This window comes from Sceloporus occidentalis, unplaced genomic scaffold, assembly GCF_023333645.1.
Source record: "Sceloporus occidentalis isolate IW3139 unplaced genomic scaffold, rSceOcc1.0.p SCAF_307, whole genome shotgun sequence".
Taxonomy (NCBI): Eukaryota; Metazoa; Chordata; class Lepidosauria; order Squamata; family Phrynosomatidae; genus Sceloporus; species Sceloporus occidentalis.
In genome coordinates, this window is record NW_028317287.1 from 537,072 (window position 1) to 556,189 (window position 19,118).

At 61.3% G+C, this 19,118-nt stretch overlaps 3 protein-coding genes across 8 annotated transcripts; 2 read left to right on the plus strand and 1 right to left on the minus strand.

Annotated features, from left to right (window-relative positions):
- The first annotated feature begins 84 nt into the window (after positions 1-84).
- Positions 85-9,918, plus strand: LOC149274974 (protein DENND6B-like). Of its 6 annotated transcripts, none has more exons than XM_089505041.1 (20): positions 85-232; positions 352-390; positions 492-534; positions 631-773; positions 942-1,022; positions 1,212-1,317; positions 1,801-1,880; positions 1,967-2,029; positions 2,519-2,574; positions 2,962-3,084; positions 4,968-5,063; positions 5,146-5,240; positions 5,439-5,504; positions 5,769-5,833; positions 6,177-6,266; positions 6,524-6,577; positions 6,854-6,963; positions 8,366-8,468; positions 9,063-9,137; positions 9,354-9,918. In XM_089505041.1, exons 1-20 carry the CDS (start codon positions 113-115, stop codon positions 9,474-9,476), a joined length of 1,731 nt encoding a protein of 576 aa, XP_089361167.1. In that variant the 5' UTR covers positions 85-112; the 3' UTR covers positions 9,477-9,918. The 6 variants fall into 6 exon arrangements, with proteins under 6 accessions (XP_089361167.1, XP_089361169.1, XP_089361170.1 ...); XM_089505043.1 differs by having other exon boundaries at positions 4,986-5,063; XM_089505044.1 differs by lacking the exon at positions 9,063-9,137.
- Positions 9,919-12,114: 2,196 nt separating this feature from the next.
- LOC149274975 (GRIP and coiled-coil domain-containing protein 1-like) lies at positions 12,115-15,877 on the minus strand. Its single transcript, XM_089505048.1, has 2 exons — positions 14,954-15,877; positions 12,115-13,780 (listed from the first exon to the last, which is right to left on the minus strand). Exons 1-2 carry the CDS (start codon positions 15,755-15,757, stop codon positions 12,428-12,430), a joined length of 2,157 nt encoding a protein of 718 aa, XP_089361174.1. The 5' UTR covers positions 15,758-15,877; the 3' UTR covers positions 12,115-12,427.
- Positions 15,878-15,925: 48 nt separating this feature from the next.
- FSCN3 (fascin actin-bundling protein 3) lies at positions 15,926-18,966 on the plus strand. The gene is made up of 7 exons (XM_089505067.1): positions 15,926-16,093; positions 16,182-16,532; positions 16,634-17,190; positions 17,246-17,594; positions 17,710-17,869; positions 17,968-18,165; positions 18,728-18,966. The coding sequence occupies exons 1-7, from the start codon at positions 15,926-15,928 to the stop codon at positions 18,931-18,933; spliced, it is 1,989 nt and encodes a 662-aa protein (XP_089361193.1). The 3' UTR covers positions 18,934-18,966.
- The last annotated feature ends 152 nt before the right edge of the window (positions 18,967-19,118 follow it).

A 19,118-nucleotide genomic window follows, 5' to 3' on the forward strand; every position in this document is an offset into this window, starting at 1 on the left:
TCCTCCTCCTCTTCCGGCGCCCTCCTCTGCGGAGCAACCAGGGGCGGAAGCGGAAGGGGCGGGCGCAGCGGGGCTGTGCTTCCGCTTCCGCCCTTCCCTCCCTCTCTCGGCCATGGAGTCTCCCGCGGGCGGCCCCGGTCCGGCCTCTGCGCCGCGCTGGTCCCGGCTCTCCGCCTGGCTGGAGTGCGCCTGCGCCGTCACCTTCGACCTGGAGCTGGGGCAGGCCCTGGAGGTGGGTGAAGGCAGCGGGGCTGGGCTGGGGCCGGGGCTGCCCTGGGCTGCTGCGGGCGGCGCCGCCTCCTCCTCCTCCTCCTGACGGCCTTCCCTGGCTCTTCTCGCCTTGCCTTTCAGCTGGTCTACCCGCCGGACTTCGCCCTCAGCGAGAAGGAGGTGAGAGGCCCGGGAGCGGAGGGCAGGAGGGTCGGGGAGAGCCAGGGACCGCGCCTGTGACCTTTGCTCCCCCCCCCCTCTCTCTCTCTCTCTCTCCGCAGAAGACGAGCATCTGCCACTCGTCCTTCCCGGACTCCTACTCAGGTGGGCTCCGGGGGAAGCAGGAGGAGGAGGGCCCTGGCTGCCCCTCCCTCCCTCCGGCAGGCAGGCATCCCCTCTCTCTGCCTCTCCCTCCCGCAGGCGTCCTGGGGGACACCCAGTTCAGCTTCCGCTTCCGGCAGTCAGGGCCCCGCTGCCGCCGCCGCCGGCCGGAGGAGCCACGGCCCCAAGGGGGGCCCCAGCCAGAGGACCAGGAGCAGCCCACCGCCCAACCAGCCCTGCAGGTCAGCCCAGGGCCCCGCGGGGAGGGTCCCGGACTGGGGGCCAGGGAGGGCGGCCGCGCTGAGGGCTGTGGGAGCCCCTCTTGGGGGCCAGCAGGGGCTCAAGGGGCTTCTCCCCCTCGCCTTCCTTCCTTCCTTCCTTCCTTCCTTCCTCCTCCCAAACGCCAACAGCGGGAGACGGCTCACTACTTTGGCTATGTCTACTTCCGGCAAGTCAAGGACGCCTCCGTCAAGAGGGGCTACTTCCAGAAGGTGAGTGGGGGGGGGTCTGGCCGAGCGTGGCTCTGCCCCCCCAAAACAAGGGGGCGTCCAGGGCCTTTGGGGTCTGGCAGGTGGGCCACCGTGCCCCATCCGGAAGCAGTGCCTCTGGGTGGCAGGGGTGGAGTGGCCCTCAGGGGCGGGGAAGCCATCTCTCCCGCTGCCCCTCTCTTTCCGTCTCAGGCGCTGGTCCTGGTCTCGCGCCTGCCCTACGTCAACCTCTTCCAGGCGCTGCTGAGGCTGGTGGCTCCAGAGTACTTTGACAAGCTGGATCCCTGCCTGGAGGCAGGTGAGGAGGGGGTCTTTGTGGGAAGAGGCCACCCTGGGTCTCCGGCCGGACCCTCACGCCAAGCAGACCCAGGCTGCTTCCTTGTTGGGGATGGGAGCTGCAGAACTGCGGGGGACCCATCCTCCTGGCATCCAGGGAGCAGGGGGACAATTCTGAAACCAAGAGCAGTTTACAAGCCTTTACACCACAAGAGAAAGGAGGCTGCCTTTGGGGAGCTGTGTCTCTGCTGCTGCTGCTGTCAGAAGTGGGAGGAGAGTCAAAGAGGAGCCAGGGAGGCTGCTACTGCTGGGAGGGGGGTCTCTGGGTGAGTCTGGGCTCCATCAGGTGCCCAGGAACACTTCCGACCGGCTGGAGCTGGCTCACACTAGGACACCCTCCAATCCCGAGGCCCAGGTTCCCATAAACAAGCTCTTATGGTTTTTCCAATCTCTTCCCTTCCCGGGGCTGCGCATGGACACATGTGTGCCCCTGATCTCTCTTCAGTCTGCAGCGAGATCGACCAGTGGCCCCCACCAGTTCCTGGCCAGACACTGAACCTGCCTGTGATGGGCGTTGTCATTCAGGTACCTGGCAGGGACCCTCTCTCCAAAAGGTCAGGGCAGGGGGCCATATTCCCAGGCCACTTCTCATGGTGGTCCTTGCCTCCCAGGTACAGATCCCCTCCCGGGTGGACAGGCCTGACTCCAGCCCTGACAGGCCCCTGAACCAAGAGGTAAGCACTACCTGGATGGTTTGCAGGGGGTTCATAACACAATGTATCTCCCCGCAGCCTCACATGCTTAGCTGGCCTCCCCTTTCTTTCAAGCCTCATCAGCGTCATGCTGTCAGGTGCCATTCCTCTCTGGGGAGCCCCCACCCCACCGTCCAGCCTCCTTGCTTGGCTTTTGGGGTGCCTTGTAGGGTCTGTTCACTTCCTGCAGTCCACTCCTCACCTGGACTGTGCTGTAATACCTGAACCGCAGAGGAAAGCTCTTCCTCTTTGGGATGCGAAGCATGATTGTTGTGGGGCCAAGGGGGCGCTCTGGGTTGGTGGAGTCGCTCCAGCCCTCCTCCAGCCTCTGCTTGGGCTGCCATGAGCTCATTGCTGTGACTGGGTCGGGAGGTGACTCCTACACTGTGCCCTCCCTGTGCCTCTGCCATGAACCTCTGGGGGCCTTGAGTGTTTCTCCAGCCCAACACAGGTCTCTCCTCTGCTGTCCAGAAGCTCCTGCCAGCCCCGCTTGTCCTGCCCAGTGCCTGCGAAGTGGACCTCTTCCGGTGAGTGTTTTGCTGCCATCCATCTTGTCGGGAGCTGAGGAAAGCCTGGGTTGCCAGCCTTTGGTAGCACAGCTACTGAGCATGAGCAGAAGGCCATCGAGAGGCTCCAGGCCCGGGTTGCCTCTGCCATCTCTATCCGGTGGCACTGTGACCATGTTCTGTGTCACCTTTGGGCAGCCTGCCACCACCGAGCCACCCTGGGCTTATGCTTACCTTCCCGACAGCACGGGCCATTCTGTGTTCTCTGCAGATCTAAGGCAGCATGGCTTGAACCAATCCTCCTTGCCTTGCCCCGCCCACGGCTGTGGGTGGTCTGCAGGCTTCAGGGATGCCTGTGGGCCTTCCTGCCTCTATCTCTTATCCACCTGCCCCTGGTCCCCATGACAGGTGCTTCCAGACGGTCCTAATTCACATCCAGATGCTTTGGGAGTGGGTGCTGCTCGGAGAGCCGCTAGTGGTCATGGGGCCCTCTCCTGCTGTTTCCTCTGACGTGGTTCTTGCCTTGACCAGGTAATGGGCTTACCGTATATACTCATATATAAGTCGATCTCATGTATAAGTTGAGGTGGGGTTTGGGGGCCAACATTACGGATTTTAATATAACCCGTGGATAAGTCGAGGGTGCAGTCACAGTCCCTCTGCTCCACTTGCCTCTTGGTGCTCCTTTGAGTGGCTGCTGCCCCCGAGACGTCCCTGCTGCTCTGCTTGCCTTTGGTGTTCTGTGAGGGCAAGCTCCAAAAAGCCATCTTTGCTGCCATCCCCAGTGCTCCCTCTCCCATGCTTCTCCCTTGGGGCTCTCTAACTCAAAGTGTTCATACAATCATAGAGTTGGAAGAGACCCCAAGGGCCATCCTGTCCAACCTCATTCTGCCATGCAGGAAATCCAAATCAAAGCATCCCCATTGACAGATGGCCATCCAGCCTCTGTTTAAAGATCTCCAAAGAGGGAGATTCAGATTGTTTGCTCCTTTGTATATTTTGGAGAGGAAAGAGTTAAAGAGAGGCTCCTTTCCCCCCACCATTTCAGTTTGGGCTCTCCAGCAAGTCTTAAGTTTCTGCCCCTTTAAGAACAGAGCAGCTAGTGGTTCCCAAACTTTGCTCCTCCAGGTTTTTGGACTTCAACTCCCAGAAGCCTCAGCCCTCTTAGCTAATGGCCTAGGATTCTGGGAGCTGAAGTCTGAGACCCCTAGAAGGCCAGAGTTTGGGAACCACTGAGATAGAGCTCTCCCCCTTTTTCCTGATGCTGATGAAATCAGGCAAGCTGACTTCTACCAGCAATATCTATGGCCAGTGTTAGGTTTTTTCCCCCTTTGAATAATAAGCAAATGAACATCCCTCCCTTCCTTTTGCTCAGGGAGAGTGCCCTTAAGAGAAAGGCTGCCTGCCTTCCCTCCCTGCCTGCTTCCCTGGGTCCCCGGCGCCTGCCTGAGCCGCCAGTGCTCCTGCAGCTGTGGAGGCATCCCTGCTTCCTTCCTTCCTTTCCTTCCTTCCTTCCTTCCTCTCTCCCTCGCTTGCTCCATGAGAGCAAAAAAGAGACGTCCTCCTCTGGGCTCTGCAGCATGAAGAGCCAGGAGGATTAACAGTTTCTTCCCCTTTAAAACATGAGCAGAGATCCCTTCCCCTTTTCCCCCTGGAGAAGCCTTGCTTGCTTGCAAGCCCAGCGCCTGGGAGATTTCCCCAGATCGGCTGCTTCAGGAAAGGAAAGGGAGCAGAGGAAACGCTCACTGGAGCCACTCAAGCATCAGGAAAAGAAAATCTCCCAGGCGCTGGGCTTGCAAGCAAGCAAGGCTTCTCTGGGGGAAAAGGGGAAGGGATCTCTGCTCATGTTTTAAAGGGGAAGAAACTGCTAATCCTCCTGGCTCTTCATGCTGCAGAGCCCAGAGGAAGACGTCTCTTTTTTGCTCTCATGGAGCAAGTGAGGGAGAGAGAGAGAGGAAGAAAGGAAGGAAGGAAGGAAGGAAGGAAGGAAGGAAGGAAGGAAGGATGCCTCCACAGCTGCAGGAGCACTGGCGACTCAGGCAAGCACCGGGGATCCAGGGAGGCAGGCAGCCTTTCTCTTAAGGGCACTCTCCCTGGACTAAAAGACCTGCAAATCAACCCCCCGGTCCCCGGAAAGAGTCGCAGCGGCCATGTTTGGAACCGCATTACCGTATATATGCATGTATAAGTCTACCTAAGATTTTGAGATCAATTTTTGGGCATAAATTTTTTGACTTATAGATGAGTATATACGGTATTTCTCAGGTAATGGCTCTTCTCACACTCTCACCTGGGGCAATTGAGCCCACCTGGCAGCATCCACGGGGTGGCATCTTTCTCCCATCACTGGCGGGCTTGTCTTGTGCTTCTGGGGGGGGGGGGCTTTGGCAGACACCCTCTTTCTTCTTCTCCAGCTGCCTGGCTCCCCTTAGATACTGCTGTGATTATCGCCCGTACTTCACTATCCATGACAGCGAGTTCAAGGAGTACACGACTCGCACTCAGGCCCCGTGAGTGTTCGTGGGGTGACCCTGCTGCGTGGAGGGTTGGTGAGTGGTACCTCCAGCTGATAGCTCTCCCTTTCCTCCCCAGGCCAAATGTCATCCTCGGTGTCACAAATCCCTTTTTTATCAAGATGCTTCAGCACTGGCCTCATGTCCTTCGGCTCGGGGACCTCAAGATGGCCGGTAAAAAGCTACTTGGCGGCCGGGGGAGAGGGAGGGCTTCTTTCAGGGAAAGACAGATGAGCACCTGCTTGGCACCAATGAGCAGCTGAACCCATGTGGGATGAAGGAGAGGGGTCTCTGCTCTCTGCCCCCAACTCACTCCCCACTTGTGCTGATGGAACTGGCACCACTGTGCCCCTTCTTTTTGCTTCTGCCTAGGCGACCTTCCCAAGCAGATTAAGCTGAAGAAACCCGCCAAATTGAGAACACTGGATACCAAGCCAGGTGAGGATAAGGCACCCCGTGGGGGGTTCTTGGTTCCCCTGCTCCAGGAATTGCATTCAGAAGAAATTTGGGGTGTGGTGGAGTCCCTGCCCTGGCCCCTCCATGCCTTGGGATGTGTCTGTACCGAATCCCAGGTTCCTTGGGGTTGTAGCGGGTAGAGGGCCCGGGGGGGCGGGGGAGGTGTCTTTCCTCTTCAGGCCAGCCTGCCTGCTTTCTCTCCCCCTCTGATACTGCATTCTGCCACTCTGTGTCCCCAACCCCCAGGACTCTACACGGCCTACCGGGCCTTCTTACACAAGGACAAGGTCCTGATCAAGAGGCTCCTGAAGGTGAGCACAGACACGCATGTCCACAGGATGGTGCCTGGCCATTTCCTCATCCCCCCCCTTCCACGTCTGCCTACCCCACCCTGGTGAGGCAGTGCCCTAGCCTCTTTCTTGCCCAGCTTTCCATTGCTGGGCAGGGTGATCAGAAGCCTGGCTTTGGGGTCCCAAGTGTGCTGCCACTCCTCTTTGCCCACCGGCTGGCAGACCTGGCACTTGGCCTCTGTTCACTGTCTGAAAGAGCAAAAGGAGGCTAGAGGGACAGTGGCCTTGCAAGGGCAGGACATCACAGGATGGTTTCAGGGAGGTGACGTGTCTGCCCACTTCCACTCCGGTCAACGTTCCTCAGGGCATCCACAAGAAGCGCTCGTCAGAGGCCCAGAGCGCCCTCCTGAGGCGCCACCTCTTGGAGCTCACCCAGAGTTTCATTTTCCCCTTGGTGAGTAGTGGGGTAGGGGGCAGAATGGGGGCTGTCCTTTCAGGATCTTCTCAGAGGGGGCCACAGCCATCTTCCAAACCCCAGAGGCTCCCTGCCAGGGGAGGAGGAGCTGCAACAGCAAAGGAGGGGCTTCCCTGCTTCCAAGTGATACCCCCCCCCCATCACTGTGGGGTGTCTACTTGACAGAGGAGCAGAGCATCCCAGCTGTCCTCCCATCTCATGCGGAGGATGCCCTGCCTCTCCATCTGCCTCCCCAGGAGCACTACATGGCTGGCCTCATGCCCCTGCAGAAAGTCATCACACCCTGGAAGGTATGTGGAAGCCAAGGATGTGCTCAGTGCCCCCTGCCCACCATGACTCTGAAGTAATGGGTCCTCCTCAAGGGCCTAGCCCCAGTGCTGATGCTGATACCGCTGTTGCCTGGAGCTATTTTGTGGCAGCCTGCAGCATTCAGATACTACAGATTGGGGGGATTGCCCATGGGGGAGGGAGGGTCAAAGGGCTGGTCTTCCCTGTGCCATCCTAGGCTCAGTGTCTGCCTGTTCATTCTCTCCCTCTCTGTCAAACACCCGCACGCATCTGTGCAGAATCCCCCTCAGATCTACCCCTTCCGCCAAGAGGACTTCCTCAAGACCCTGGAACACGCTGGGCCCCAGCTCACCTGCCTGCTGAAAGGTGATTGGATGGGCCTGTACAGGTGAGGCTGTGGGCTTCTCCCACCCCAGACACACACCTTATGGAAAGCATTCAGCAACCTACAACCAGGAGGAACTGGATATGGTGGAGAGGGGAGGGTCAGTGTTGTGTAGGGTTTGGGGTGCTGGGCACAAACGCCTTTCGGAAACCCCAGTTCCAAGCCCCGCTGCTCAGCCCTGGAACTCCACCCTGAGCACATCACACTCTCTGTCCACCTCAGAAGAAGGCAATGGTAACCAACATCCTCTGAATAATCTTGCAAGAAAACTAGGGAGCTGGTCACCAGGAGTCAGAGGCAACTTGAACGCACATAACTGCTGGGGCAGAGTCTTTTCAGTGGTGGGCCTATTTGTTTCCCCCAAAAAATATGATTGTTGGTAATTGAGATGTCTTATATGATACGGATCAGTGTAGAAGTGTAATGTAATTTTCCTCCTAAAAATGAAAAGCAAAACTGCATTACCTATTATTTTTACATATGACTTTATGAGTCGTTGCAATTGCCTTAGAAGGCATTTTATGAACCTTCCCAGAAATGTTAGGTACCAGTTGCACTTTGAAGTGTGAGGGCCCCAACGGGCACAGGCCTCTCTTACAGGCCAGCTGAGGATCTCCAGGCCTCTGGCAGGTGGCCACATTCCTGCGAAGTTGCCAGAATCTAGAATCATAGAGTTGGAAGAGGCCGCAAGGGCTCTCCAGTCCAACCCCCTTCTTCTGCCATGCAAGAAATCCAAATCAAAGCATCCCCAGCAGATGGTCATCTAGCCTCTGCTTAAAGACCTCCAAGGAAGGAGACTCCACTATAATCTCAGTGGAAGGAGTCTGGTTCCTCTGTCGAACAGCCCTTACTCTCAGGATGTTCTTCCTAATATTGAGCTGGAATCTTTTCCTGGCGCTTGCCTCCATGGCTCCATTGGGTCCCATTCTCTGGAGCAGCAGAAAACAAGCTTGCTTCCTCCTCAATATGATATCCTTTCAAATATTTAAACAGGGCTATCATATCACCTCTTAACCTTCTCTTCTCCAGGCTAAACATACCCAGCTCCCTGAGTCATTCCTCATAGGGCTCCATGGTTTCCAGACCTTTCACCATTTTAGTCACCCTCCTTTGGACACATGGCTCCAGTTTCTCAATGTCCTTTTTGAATTGTAGTGCCCAGAACTGGACACAATATTCCAGGTGGGGCCTGACCAGAGCAGAATACAGTGGCACTATTACTTCTCTTGATCTAGACACTATACTTTTATTGATGCAGCCTAAAATTGCATTGGCCTTTTTAGCTGCAGCATCGCACTGTTGACTCATGTTTAACTTGTGGTCTACTTGGACTCCCAGATCCCTTTCACATGTAGTTTCATTCAGCCTTGCCCGCTTCTGATGTGCTCCTTCCTCCCCCCCCCAGGCGATTCTTCCGGTCCCCCAACTTTGACAGCTGGTACCGCCAGAGGCACCGGGAAATGATGCACAAGCTGGAGGCTCTGCACCTGGAGGCCATCAGTGAAACGGTGGGTGAGGGAGGAGTCAGGGCAACGTTCCATCCACGGTGGCAGCTTGAGCCTCATAGGGCTGTCCTGGGGGGGGGGGGTCACATCTATAGCCCTTAGGGTCAAGCTGCCCGTATGCCGTCCTCTTGGAGAGGTTCTGGCTGGCATCCTATTACTGCCTTCATCTCTTTCGGAACAAGGTGCAGAGGGCCCAAAACTTCCCTCCCCTAGGAGCTGTCAAGCCCTGGGAAGGGGCAGCTCAGACGATGAAGGAGGAGCTTGTGTCCTGGCCCCTGAGGGAGGGGAAATGAGGCGCACTGTGCTCCTTGTGCAACCTCCCTGGGCTGGGTGCCAGGGTTTCCGTGGGTCTCAAGCCTGTTTGCAGACAACACCAGCACACCAGACTTGCCACTTTTTAGAGTCAGGGTGAAGTCCATCTGTGTTGCGTGCTCTGCAGCCAACGCTCTGGCTTGGAAAGAGGGTCCCTGGGCAGGATCAGAGCCAGCCCTCTTTGGACAGAGGCTGGCCCCAATCTTAATTCCTCAGTGGCCACCCCAGCCTGGAAGACAGAAAGCAGGACTCTTTTGGTCTCAAAACTGGCTGCTCTTTCTCCAGAACATCAAGGTCTGGATGAAGGACAAGTCGGAAGTGGAGCTAGTTGACCTGGTGCTGAAGCTCCGTGAAAAGCTGGTAGGCTGCCCCCTGTCATGGCAACAGCAGAGGAGGGGTTGGAGTCACTTGTCCCCCCAGGCAGCCCAGGCTGCCAGAAAGCTCTGCTGGGTCCCAAAGCAAGGCCTGGTGCTCCCTGCCCGTGTTTTGCTCCTCTAGAAGGCGCTCCAGTGCCAAAGCCCTGAACAGGTGCTGGCATTTTCATCCCTGTGACTCCCCGCCTTCGTCTGTTTGCAGGGACGTGCCCGGCACCATCGGCTCCCTGTGAAGGAGGAGGCCCTGCGGCAGGTGGCCCAGTATGTCACCACCATTGTTGACTCACTGCCAGAGGACCTCCAGACTGTCCTTTGTCACCAGTAAGCAGCCTGGCCGGCCAAGCAGAGACTAGAAAGCTTTGGGGTTTGCTTGGTCCTTGGGACCCAGTGTCTTGGAGGACCTGCTCTCCCCACAGTGACACTAGGCTCACAAGAGCAGAGGAGGGTTCAGCAGGATTGCCAGGATGCACACCCCATGGCAAGGGGGCCGGTCATCTCTGCTGAGCTGAAGAGAGGAGGGCTCTGGTGGGGGGCTGCACAGTCAGCAGTGGGGAGGGGGTCCACTCCTGTGCTGGAAGGCCTATGGATCTGTGGGGTGCGTGAATCTAGGGAAAAGCAGAGGTCGGGTGACAACAGCATTTGTTTCTGGAGACAGCTGTGTGTGTGCGTGTGTGTGTGTATACACAGGTGTGTATAGGTACACCTGCTGATGTGCAGTGACAGTTCATGTCCTCAAGAGAAAGCAGTAAAAGTTAATTTTGTAGGAAGCCTTTGCTGTTGATTGAGCTTCCTGGTCTTTCTGTTTGTTAACTGCCTCTTCCGGCGGCCACCTTTGTCAGCCGCTCATTCATATGGAGGAGGAGCCCTGGTGGCACAGTGGTCAAATGCCTGTCCTGCAGACTCTCACTCAAAACCATAAGGTTGTGAGTTCAATACCAGCAAAAGGGCTCAAACTTGTGACAGGCTTGCATTCTTCTGAGGAGTTTGCTAAAATGAGTACCCAGCTTGTTGGGGACAATTAGCTTACAGTTGTAAACCGCTTAGACGCTGCTAGTTCGGTATGAAGCAGTATATAAATGAACCTGTTTTTATATGGAGCCAGGAGGGCTGGAAGGGCCCAAGGACTGGCTGGGACAAGAGTGCATCACTCAGGCAGCCCAAGGGAGGTTGGTGGGCAGGGGGTGAGGAGCTGGGCCCTGCTCCCTGGTGGAGGGTGGGCATTCAGGGCTGACATACTCCTCCCCAGCAGCCTGACCTTCACCTGGCCTGGGAGATCAGCCCTCCTGATCTCTACTGGCTCAGAGTGACACTCCTCCTGGCAGACCCCTTGCCACCTGATGTGGCCTGGAAGGGGGCCAGCTGGAAGGCACGCAGCCTGAGACTGTTGAGAGCGGGCCTCTTCTCCAAGGGATTGCCACACACTTCCAGCTGGGCCCAAGAAGGTCAGAAGTGGAAACAGCAAGGGGGGCAAGAAGGGCTCTTCTCGCGAAAGGAACCCTCACTGCCAGCACCCCTCCACAAAGGGCAACGGTAGGCACTGGGTGGCAGAGCCGAGTGGCCAGGAAGCCCAGCAGGGAGGAACAGGCAACCCCCACTTGCCCAATGAAGCTGACCAGGCAGCGGAAGCTGGAGTCCCCAAGTGGTTGCTCTGTCCCAGGCAATGCCCACCACAACGACCAAGCCCCCCCCCCCAACCTGAGGAGAGGAGATTCTGCTCCATCCTGGTGTAGAGGCCCCCACTGAGGATTTAGTCTGGAGCCCCCCCCCCCCTTGCTGAAAGGAGGGAGGCCATGGCAGGAGCGTTGGGTTGCAGTTCTGTATTTCTGTGCCAATGTTCCATGGACTCCACTGAAAGGCCCCTCCCCACCCCCCAAAAAAATCACACTGACAGCCTGGGGGTGCAATGTCTCCTCCTTTGGCAGATGGTCAAGGGCACAACGGAGCCCTCTTCCAATCAGGCTGGAAGAGACAGGCAGACTCACAAAAGGAAACTGGGGGAGGAAGGGAGCATGCAGCATTCCTTTGGGACTGGGGCCGTGGGGCTACACTTTGCAGCTTCTGGGCACCACAATTCAGAAAGGACATTGAGAAACTGGAGCGTGTCCAAAGGAGGGCGACAAAAATGGTGAAGGGTCTGGAAACCATGCCCTATGAGGAACGACTTAGGGAGCTGGGGATGTTTAGCCTGGAGAAAAGAAGGTTAAGAGGTGATATGATAGCCCTGTTTAAATATTTGAAAGGATGTCATATTGAAGAGGGAGCAAGCTTGTTCTCTGCTGCTCCAGAGAACAGGACCCGGAACAATGGATGCAAGCTACAGGAAAAGAGATTCCACCTGAACATTAGGAGGAACTTCCTGACAGTAAGGGCTGTTCGACAGTGGAATGCACTCCCTCGGAGGGTGATAGAGTCTCTTTCCTTGGAGGTCTTTAAACAGAGGCTGGACGGCCATCTGTCAGGGATGCTTTGAATTGGATTTCCTGCATGGCAGGGGGTTGGACTGGATGGCCCTAGTGGTCTCTTCCAACTCTATGATTCTATGATTCTCTCCTGCCCTCTGGACTTGGACTCTGGGCCAGCTGAGACTCTGGCACCCTGCACCCACATTCACACATCCCCGTGTGACAAGGTGGGGATGGTCGTTAGAACTGCCATTCCCACCATCCCTCACCCTTGGGGCTGCTGGGTACTACAGCCCACCCCAAGGGGAATATCCAATTCTCCCCCACTCCTGCCCTCCTGGCCCCTGGCAATGCAGTGAAGGGTGAAATCCCTCTGCAGGCTGGGAGGGGCCCCCCGGGGTCAGCTGTACAGAGAGGGGCCCCAGCCCCTGCAGGTCCATACTAACAGACACTCCTCCAGTTTTCCTCCCAGCATCCCCCCCCCCCATCAGAGGATCCCTCTTCCTCCTCCCCTCTGGCAAAGAGGCACAGATGCCACCCCAGGCAGCACAGAAAAGGCTCAACCAGCCAGTCATTTATTCGACATTCCCAGGCCCAGGAGAGCCCTGTTCCCTATTTGGCAAGAAATGGGATGAAACAAAACCAGAGCAAATCAGTGACTGAAAATCCCTGCCACCCCTCCACCCCCTCACTCCTCCTCTCCGGACCAAAGGCCTTTTCTTCCCAGCTGGCAGCGGCCAAAAGGCCAAAAAGCAGCTCCTTGAACACTGCCCCTTTCCCTGTGTCCCCTCCAAAGACTCTTCTTCTTGGCACACTAAGTGGGTGGGGGGGCATGGGGCAGGCAGATGGCCCCTGATCCCTGCCTCGGGGCCCCTCATCTCTTCCCGGAGGGCCACCAGCTGTGTGCCCCGCTACCCCCTGCCTGGCTCAGGACAGCCTCTCTCTCCTCCAGGCTGAAGTGCAGGACAGTCAAGATGGCCCCCAGGGTCTGCTGCCTGCCCAGACCATCTGCCAATGTCAGGAAGCGGAAGAAGACGTTCTTCAGGTACTCCAGGTTGGCCCCCTCCCGGCCCTGGTCCCGGGTGCTCTTCTGCAGGCAGCTCCGCAGAGCCCCCACTTCCTCCCGGTGCTTCTCCTCCACAGCCAGCAGGCGCTCCCGCAGCCGCCGCAACTCCCCCTCCAGCCGCCGCTTCTCCTGCCTCAGGGCCGAGAGCTCCACCGACCGGCGGGCCAGCTGCTCCGTGTACAGCAGGAAGGGGGGCTCCCCGGGGCCCGAGAGCCGCAGTGCCTGTGTCAGACCCTCCAGGGAGCCCTCGGGGCCTGGAGAGGCGGCAAGTGGCAGCGGCCCAGGGGCCAGAGGCGGCGGCGAGGGGGGTTTGGGCCCCGGGGGGAGGCCGGTGTAGGGCCAGGCCAGGGCCCGCAGCCGGTCCAGCTCTTGATCCTTCTCGGCCAGGACAGCAAGGGCACGCTCCCGCTGCCGGCGCACCTCTTCTTCTAGCTGCAAGGCCTCCTCCCGGGACTCCCGCCGGGCACGCTCCAGCTCCTCCCGGTGCCGCTGCTGGATCCGGGCTGCCTCCTGCCGCCAGCCCTCGGCCTCCTCCTGGTGCCGCTGGACAAGCTCCTCATGGGAGAGCCGCAGGGAGACATACTTCTCCCTCAGAGCCACCAGCTGCGCCTGTGCCTCCACGAACTCCCTGCCACCGCTGCTGCCATCCTGGGCCACCGCCACTGGTCTGTTCTTCTGCTGCTGCTGTTCTTGCTTGTAGTGCTCAAACTCCTCCTTCAGACGCTTCAGCTCCCGCTGGTAGTAGGCAACTGAGACCTTCTCCCCATCAGCTGCCTCCTCCTCCTCCTCTTCCTTAGGGGCCTCAGGCACCTCGCTCTTATGGGGGGAGGCCTCCCCCTTCCTCTCCCCTAGGTCCTGCTTGGTGGCTGCCCGGAGCAGCCCCCGCAGCTTCTCCATCCTGTCCTTGAGTACGTTAACATCCAGGCTGCTCTCCTCCAGGCCAACGTCCGGCAGGGGGCAGTGGCCAGAGGCGGCCAGGGCCAGCGTTTTGTTCTCCAGGTCCATCTGGGCCAGGCGCTCCCGCAGTCTGTGGATGGCTGCCTGGTCGCGCTGCTTGGCTTTCTCATAACTGCCCAGGAGCTCCGAGGCCTCCGAAATCTGTGCCTCCAGGTTGGCTGCTCGCTGCTCCTCCATGCTGATGCGCTCCTCAGCGTGAGCCGTCTGGGGGAAAAGACAGCATGTGAGTGCGCTAGAGAGAGGGCTCATGCGCTCTGGGACAGGAGAAGGGAGGAAGCACACAGGCCCACGTGGGGCAGAAGCCCCCTTCCAAGGCCAGCATTGTCGCTCAGACAGAGGCAGGCCTTATCTGCTGCTCTGCTAAAGATGGTCAAGTCCCAATGCTTTTGGCTTTATTACTTTTTCCCAAACGAGGGATAAGACCCCGAACACTCTTACTTTCCAGCAATGAGGACCAGTCTCCTTCTCTCCCGACGTGTGCCTCAGTGCTCCCTGACTAGGCCCATGGCTGCCCCACGGCCTGAGACTGGCCATGCTGCCTAGAATCATAGAATGAATGCCCCAGGGCCTGAGAGCAGCCAGGCTGCCCAATGACCTGAGACTAGCCCTACTGTGCAATGGCCTGAGAGTAGCCAGTGCTGGTCTGAGACTAGCCAAGCTACCCCAGGGCCTGCGAATGGCCATGCTGCCTAGCATCGCTGAATGAATGACCCAGGGCCCAAGACTGGCCATGCTGCCCAATGGCCCGAGAGCCGCCAAGCTACCCCAGGGCCTGCGAATGGCCATGCTGCCTAGCATCGCTGAATGAATGACCCAGGGCCCAAGACTGGCCATGCTGCCCAATGGCCCGAGAGCCGCCAAGCTACCCCAGGGCCTGCGAATGGCCATGCTGCCTAGCATCACAGAATGAATGACCCAGGGCCCAAGATTGGCCATGCTGCCTAGCATCGCTGAATGAATGACCCAGGGCCCAAGATTGGCCATGCTGCCCAATGGCCCGAGAGTGGCCAAGCTACCCCAGGGCCTGCGAATGGCCATGCTGCCTAGCATCACAGAATGAATGACCCAGGGCCCAAGATTGGCCATGCTGCCCAATGGCCCGAGAGTGGCCAAGCTACCCCAGGGCCTGCGAATGGCCATGCTGCCTAGCATCGCTGAATGAATGACCCAGGGCCTGCAAATGGCCATGCTGCCTGGCATCACAGAATGAATGACCCAGGGCCTGCGAATGGCCATGCTGCCTGGCATCACAGAATGAATGACCCAGGGCCTGCGAATGGCCATGCTGCCTGGCATCACAGAATGAATGACCCAGGGCCCGAGAGCGTCCATGCTGCCCAGGGCCCACCCGACCCGTCCGCCGGTGCTGTGTCTCACCTTGCGCATCTCCTGCAGCAGCTGGGCCTGGAAGTGGCTGCGGAGGGCGTCCGCCTGGTCCTGCAGCGCCTGCATCTGGGGCTCATGGGGGCGCCCGCTCTCCTGGCGCTGGGCCCTCAGCTGCCCCTCCAGCCCCTCGACCTGGTGGCCCAGGCGGCGGGCCAGGCGCTCGGCCTCTTGGGCCCGGTCCGCCTGGGAGGCCTCCCTGGCCAGGGCCCCCTCTGCCTCCTGGCGCAGGGCCCTCTCGTCCTGGAGCAGGCGCTGGAGCTCTTGCAGCATGAGGGCGTGGTGGCTCTGCTCCTGGGCGCGGTCCTGCTGCTGGGCCAGCAGGCGGGCCTTGGTCTGGGCCAGCTGCTCCCGGGCCTCCTGGGCCTCCCGCTGCAGCCGCTGCCGCTCCTCCTCCATCTCCTGCCGCAGCCGCCGCTTGTCCGCCTGGAAGGAGGCCTCGGCCCGGGACTTCTCCTGGGAGACGGTGGCCAGGGCGGCGGCCAGCGTGGACAGCCGGCCCTTCAGCCGCAGCAGGCGCCGCTCCGGATCCGGCTCCGGCTCCGCGGCCCCGCAGCCACCGGCCTCTTCCTCCTCCTCGGGCTCCCCGCCGGAGGGTCCGCCCGCGCCCCGGCCAGAGAGGGCCTGGAGGCTGGCCTCCAGGGCGCCCTTCTCCTGCAGGAGGCCCTTGTAGGCCCGCACCAGGTCCTTCAGCCGCGCCTGGTACTGCGCCAGCTGCGCCCGCTGCGCCTCCAGCGCCTCCAGCAGCTCCTTCCGGCTGGGGCCCCCGACGCCCAGGCTGGCCCCCAGCTTCTCCATGGCGAGAGGGCGAGAGAGCGAGAGAGCGAGGGGACCCAGGCGGAAGGGCTCAGGGGCCTCCCTCCAGACCCAGGGCCCCGCGGCAGAGCAGCCTGGCTCCGGCCTCCTACTCCTCCTCCTCCTTCCGGCGAGGCTGAGGCGCCTCTGCGCATGCCCAGACCACGGCGCATGCGCAGAAGTCAGAAGGCGGCGCGGACGGAGAGCCTAGACTCACTCGCCGCTAGACCCACGCGCGGCGCCGACTTCCGGGTGCGCTCCGGGGAGAGAAGCAGCGCAGGACCCATCATCCCCAGGAGGACAGACAGACCGACCGACCGACCGACCGGCGGCAGGCAGGCAGGCAGGCGGCCAGCGAGGGAAGGAGGGCCCGCACTGCCGCCCTCCCCGCTCCCCTGGGCCCCCTCCGCCCCTCCCTCCCGAGCAGCACCGGGAGGAAGGTCCGCGCTTGGGGCAAAGCCCCCGAGAGGGTCCTCCGGCGGAGGAAGGAAGGAAGGGAGGGAGGGCTGGGCCTCCGGGCAGCATCCGCCGTGGAGCCCCGAAGGAGGAGCAGAGAGGCCGGGCTCCCTCTCTCCCTGGGCGCAGCGTCACAAAGGAGCCGCGCAGCCCGGGCCCCGCTCCCCTGCCTGCCTCCTGCTGGGCCCCTGGGTCCCCGGCGGCGGCGGCGGAGGCAGAGAGGATGGAGGTGGGGCTCTTGAGCTGGACGGGGGGCTTCCTGACGGCCGAGTGCTTCGGCGACGGCGTCTCGGTGCTGGGCAGCTCCCTGGGGCCCAAGCAGGTAGCAAGCGCCTTCCGCTGGAGGCAGGAGGCAGGAGGCAGGAGGGCTCCCTCCGGGGCTCAAGCCCGCCTTCTGACGGCGGCCCGCCTTCGCCCCTTTAGACCTGGCGCCTGGAGACGGCGGCGGCGGCGGCGGAGGAGGGTCGGTGGACGGAGGTGTCTCTGCTGGGGCCTCGGGGCCGGAGGCTGGTGGCCGAGGCGGACGGGGCGGTGCGCTGCTGCGGGGCGGCGGAGGCGGAGGGACTGTTCCTGCTGGAGGTCCAGGCCAGCGGCGCCTGGATCCTGCGGGAGAAGGAGGAGGCCGCCGCCGTCGGGGGCGGCGGGAGGTACCTGGAGTCGGACGGCGAGGACGTCTTCTGCGTCTCGCGGCGGCTCCGCGGCGCCCCGCAGCTCTGGATGCCGCGGCTGGCCGCCCACCCGCACGCCGCCCTCTTCCACCCGCAGCGCCGGCGCTTCGCCCGCGAGGACCCGGAGCTGGGCCGCGTCTGGGTCGACGCCCGCAGCCCCCGCGGGCCCCACTGCGCCTTCCTCTTCCGGCGGGGCCCCGGGCGCCCAGGCTCCTCCTGCCAGCTGGAGACGGCCGGGCGCCGCTTCCTGGGCGGCGGGGAGAGGCTGGCGGCGGGGCCCTCGGCCGAGACGGCGCTGCAGCTGAGCCTGAGGCCCGGCGGGAGGCTCTGCCTGGCCGACCGCCAGGGGCGCCTCTTCTACCCGCAGGGGCCCCGGGGGCTGCTCTGCCCGGGAGAGCAGCCTCGCCACGGCGAGGAGTGGTTCCTGCTCCGGCGCTGCCCGGCCTCCGTCAGCCTCGCCGCCCGCGACGGACGCTTCCTGGCCGTCCTCCGAGGCAAGGCCCGAGGGAAGGCAGGGAGGGAGCGAGGGGCCGGCGGACGGAGCCGGGGGCCGGGGCTGCCCTCTGACCCGCCGCCTCCTCCTCCTCCCCAAAGACTGCCAGGTCTACGCCGGCTCCAAGAAGGCCTCGCCGGCCATCTCCTCCTTCCTCCTGGAGTTCGGCCCCGACGGGCGGACCGTGCAGCTGAGGGGCCCCCGCCGAAAGTACCTGGCCCAGGTGGGTCCCCCGGAGGGGCAGGAGGAAGCCCCTGGAAAGCGGAGCCCCTCCGAGGCAGATCCCGAAGGCAGGAGCTCAGCCGCCCTCAGCCCCTGCCTTCCTTCCTTCCTGGCAGAGAGCCCTGGGGACCGCGAGGGCCGACGGCCGCGTCCAGGAGCCCGAGACCCACTTCCAGCCGCTCTGGCTTGACGGGAAGGTCTTCCTCAGAGCCCCCGACGGATGCTTCCTGGGCACCGCGCCCCTCGGCCTCCTGGTCGCCAGAGCCCCCCGGCCAGGTCAGAGGAAGCAAGGCCAGGGAAGGGAAGAAGGGAAACCCGACGGACGGGGAAGGGGCTCCGGTGCCACCAGGCCTCTGCCCTTCCTCTCTGCCCAGGACCCACCGAGGAGTTCGCCCTCCGCCTGGCCAACCGCTCCTTCCTGGTGCTCCGAGGCCGCCACGGATTCATCGGCAGCAGCGGCAGCAACGGAGATCGCTCCGAGGAGGGCCTGCTCCTCCTCCTCCGCGGGGACCGCCTGGAGCCCGACTGCGTGGAGCTCCTGCCCTGCAAGCGCGGCGTCTACCACCTCCGGAGTAAGCCAGGAGCAAGGGCCCGCCGCTAAAAGGGTCCCTCTCGGGGCTGAGAAGAGGGGGGGCGGTTAATGTAAGCGTCCTGGGGCTTCGGCTTTCGGTAAGGAAAGAAACGCCCTCGCTATCAGAAGGAATGCCAAAGCCAAGCCTAGTGGGGTCTGGCTTGGAAGGGGCAGAGAAGCCGAAACGGGTCTATGCTCCGCTAAGGAGGAGGCCAGGAAAGGCTCCAAGGGTCTCACCCTCTTTCCAGAGGAAACCGAGAGAGGAGGAAGATGGGAAACCAGCAGAGAATGAATGCCTCTTAGCCCCCAAGGGACAGGGATCTCAATCCCACCAGAGAGAGAGAGAGAGAGAGAGAGAGAGAGAGAGAGAGAGAGAGAGAGAGTTGGCATGCAGGAAATCCTTGTCTGTCTGTCTGTCTCTATCTAGGGCGGGGGAAAGAGTGCAAACCCTCCCAGCCCTGACCGGCCCAGAGAAAGGCCCCTGCGGCCGGGCTTTATGGGGCGTCTGTGTTGCTGCCTGGCCCTCCGGGGCCTGACCCCTGCCCCCCCGTTTTTCTTCCCAGGCCGCGGGAAGGGCTTCTGGGCTCTGACCCCGGAGAGGACTCTCCATCCCTGGGGGAAGGTGGCCCTCAACTTCTGCCTGGAGATCCGGGGCCGGAACCTGATGGCCATCCTGGGCCCCAACGGAGGCTACCTGCGCGGGGACCGGGAGGGGCAACTGGTGGCGGACCGAGAGGAGGCCTGCGGCGAGTGCCTCTGGGAGTTCTAGGGGGGTCTCTCTCCGGCCCCCCTTCCCCCGGACCCTCCCAAGGACCGCCGGTAAACCGCTTCCACGGACTGAGCCTCTGCTGTCTTCCTTGCGTTGGAGGCCTCTGGGCATGGGCAGAGGGCGCCCCACAAGTGCCTCGGGGGCGCAGGAAGAAGGGCCTACCAGGAAAAAGGGAGGCAGGGAGG

Bases quoted from the DNA above. Each gene is read 5' to 3' on its own strand.
- LOC149274975 (XM_089505048.1), bottom strand. From the start codon at position 15,757: ATGGAGAAGCTGGGGGCCAGCCTGGGCGTCGGGGGCCCCAGCCGGAAG. The intron at 13,781-14,953 runs GTGAGACACAGC...CTTTTCCCCCAG, and splicing joins TGCTGCAGGAGATGCGCAAG to ACGGCTCACGCTGAGGAGCG.
- LOC149274974 (XM_089505041.1), top strand. From the start codon at position 113: ATGGAGTCTCCCGCGGGCGGCCCCGGTCCGGCCTCTGCGCCGCGCTGG. The intron at 6,267-6,523 runs GTGAGTAGTGGG...CTGCCTCCCCAG, and splicing joins AGAGTTTCATTTTCCCCTTG to GAGCACTACATGGCTGGCCT. The intron at 8,469-9,062 runs GTGGGTGAGGGA...CTCTTTCTCCAG, and splicing joins TGGAGGCCATCAGTGAAACG to AACATCAAGGTCTGGATGAA.
- FSCN3 (XM_089505067.1), top strand. From the start codon at position 15,926: ATGCGCAGAAGTCAGAAGGCGGCGCGGACGGAGAGCCTAGACTCACTC. The intron at 16,533-16,633 runs GTAGCAAGCGCC...TCGCCCCTTTAG, and splicing joins GCTCCCTGGGGCCCAAGCAG to ACCTGGCGCCTGGAGACGGC. The intron at 17,595-17,709 runs GTGGGTCCCCCG...CCTTCCTGGCAG, and splicing joins GCCGAAAGTACCTGGCCCAG to AGAGCCCTGGGGACCGCGAG.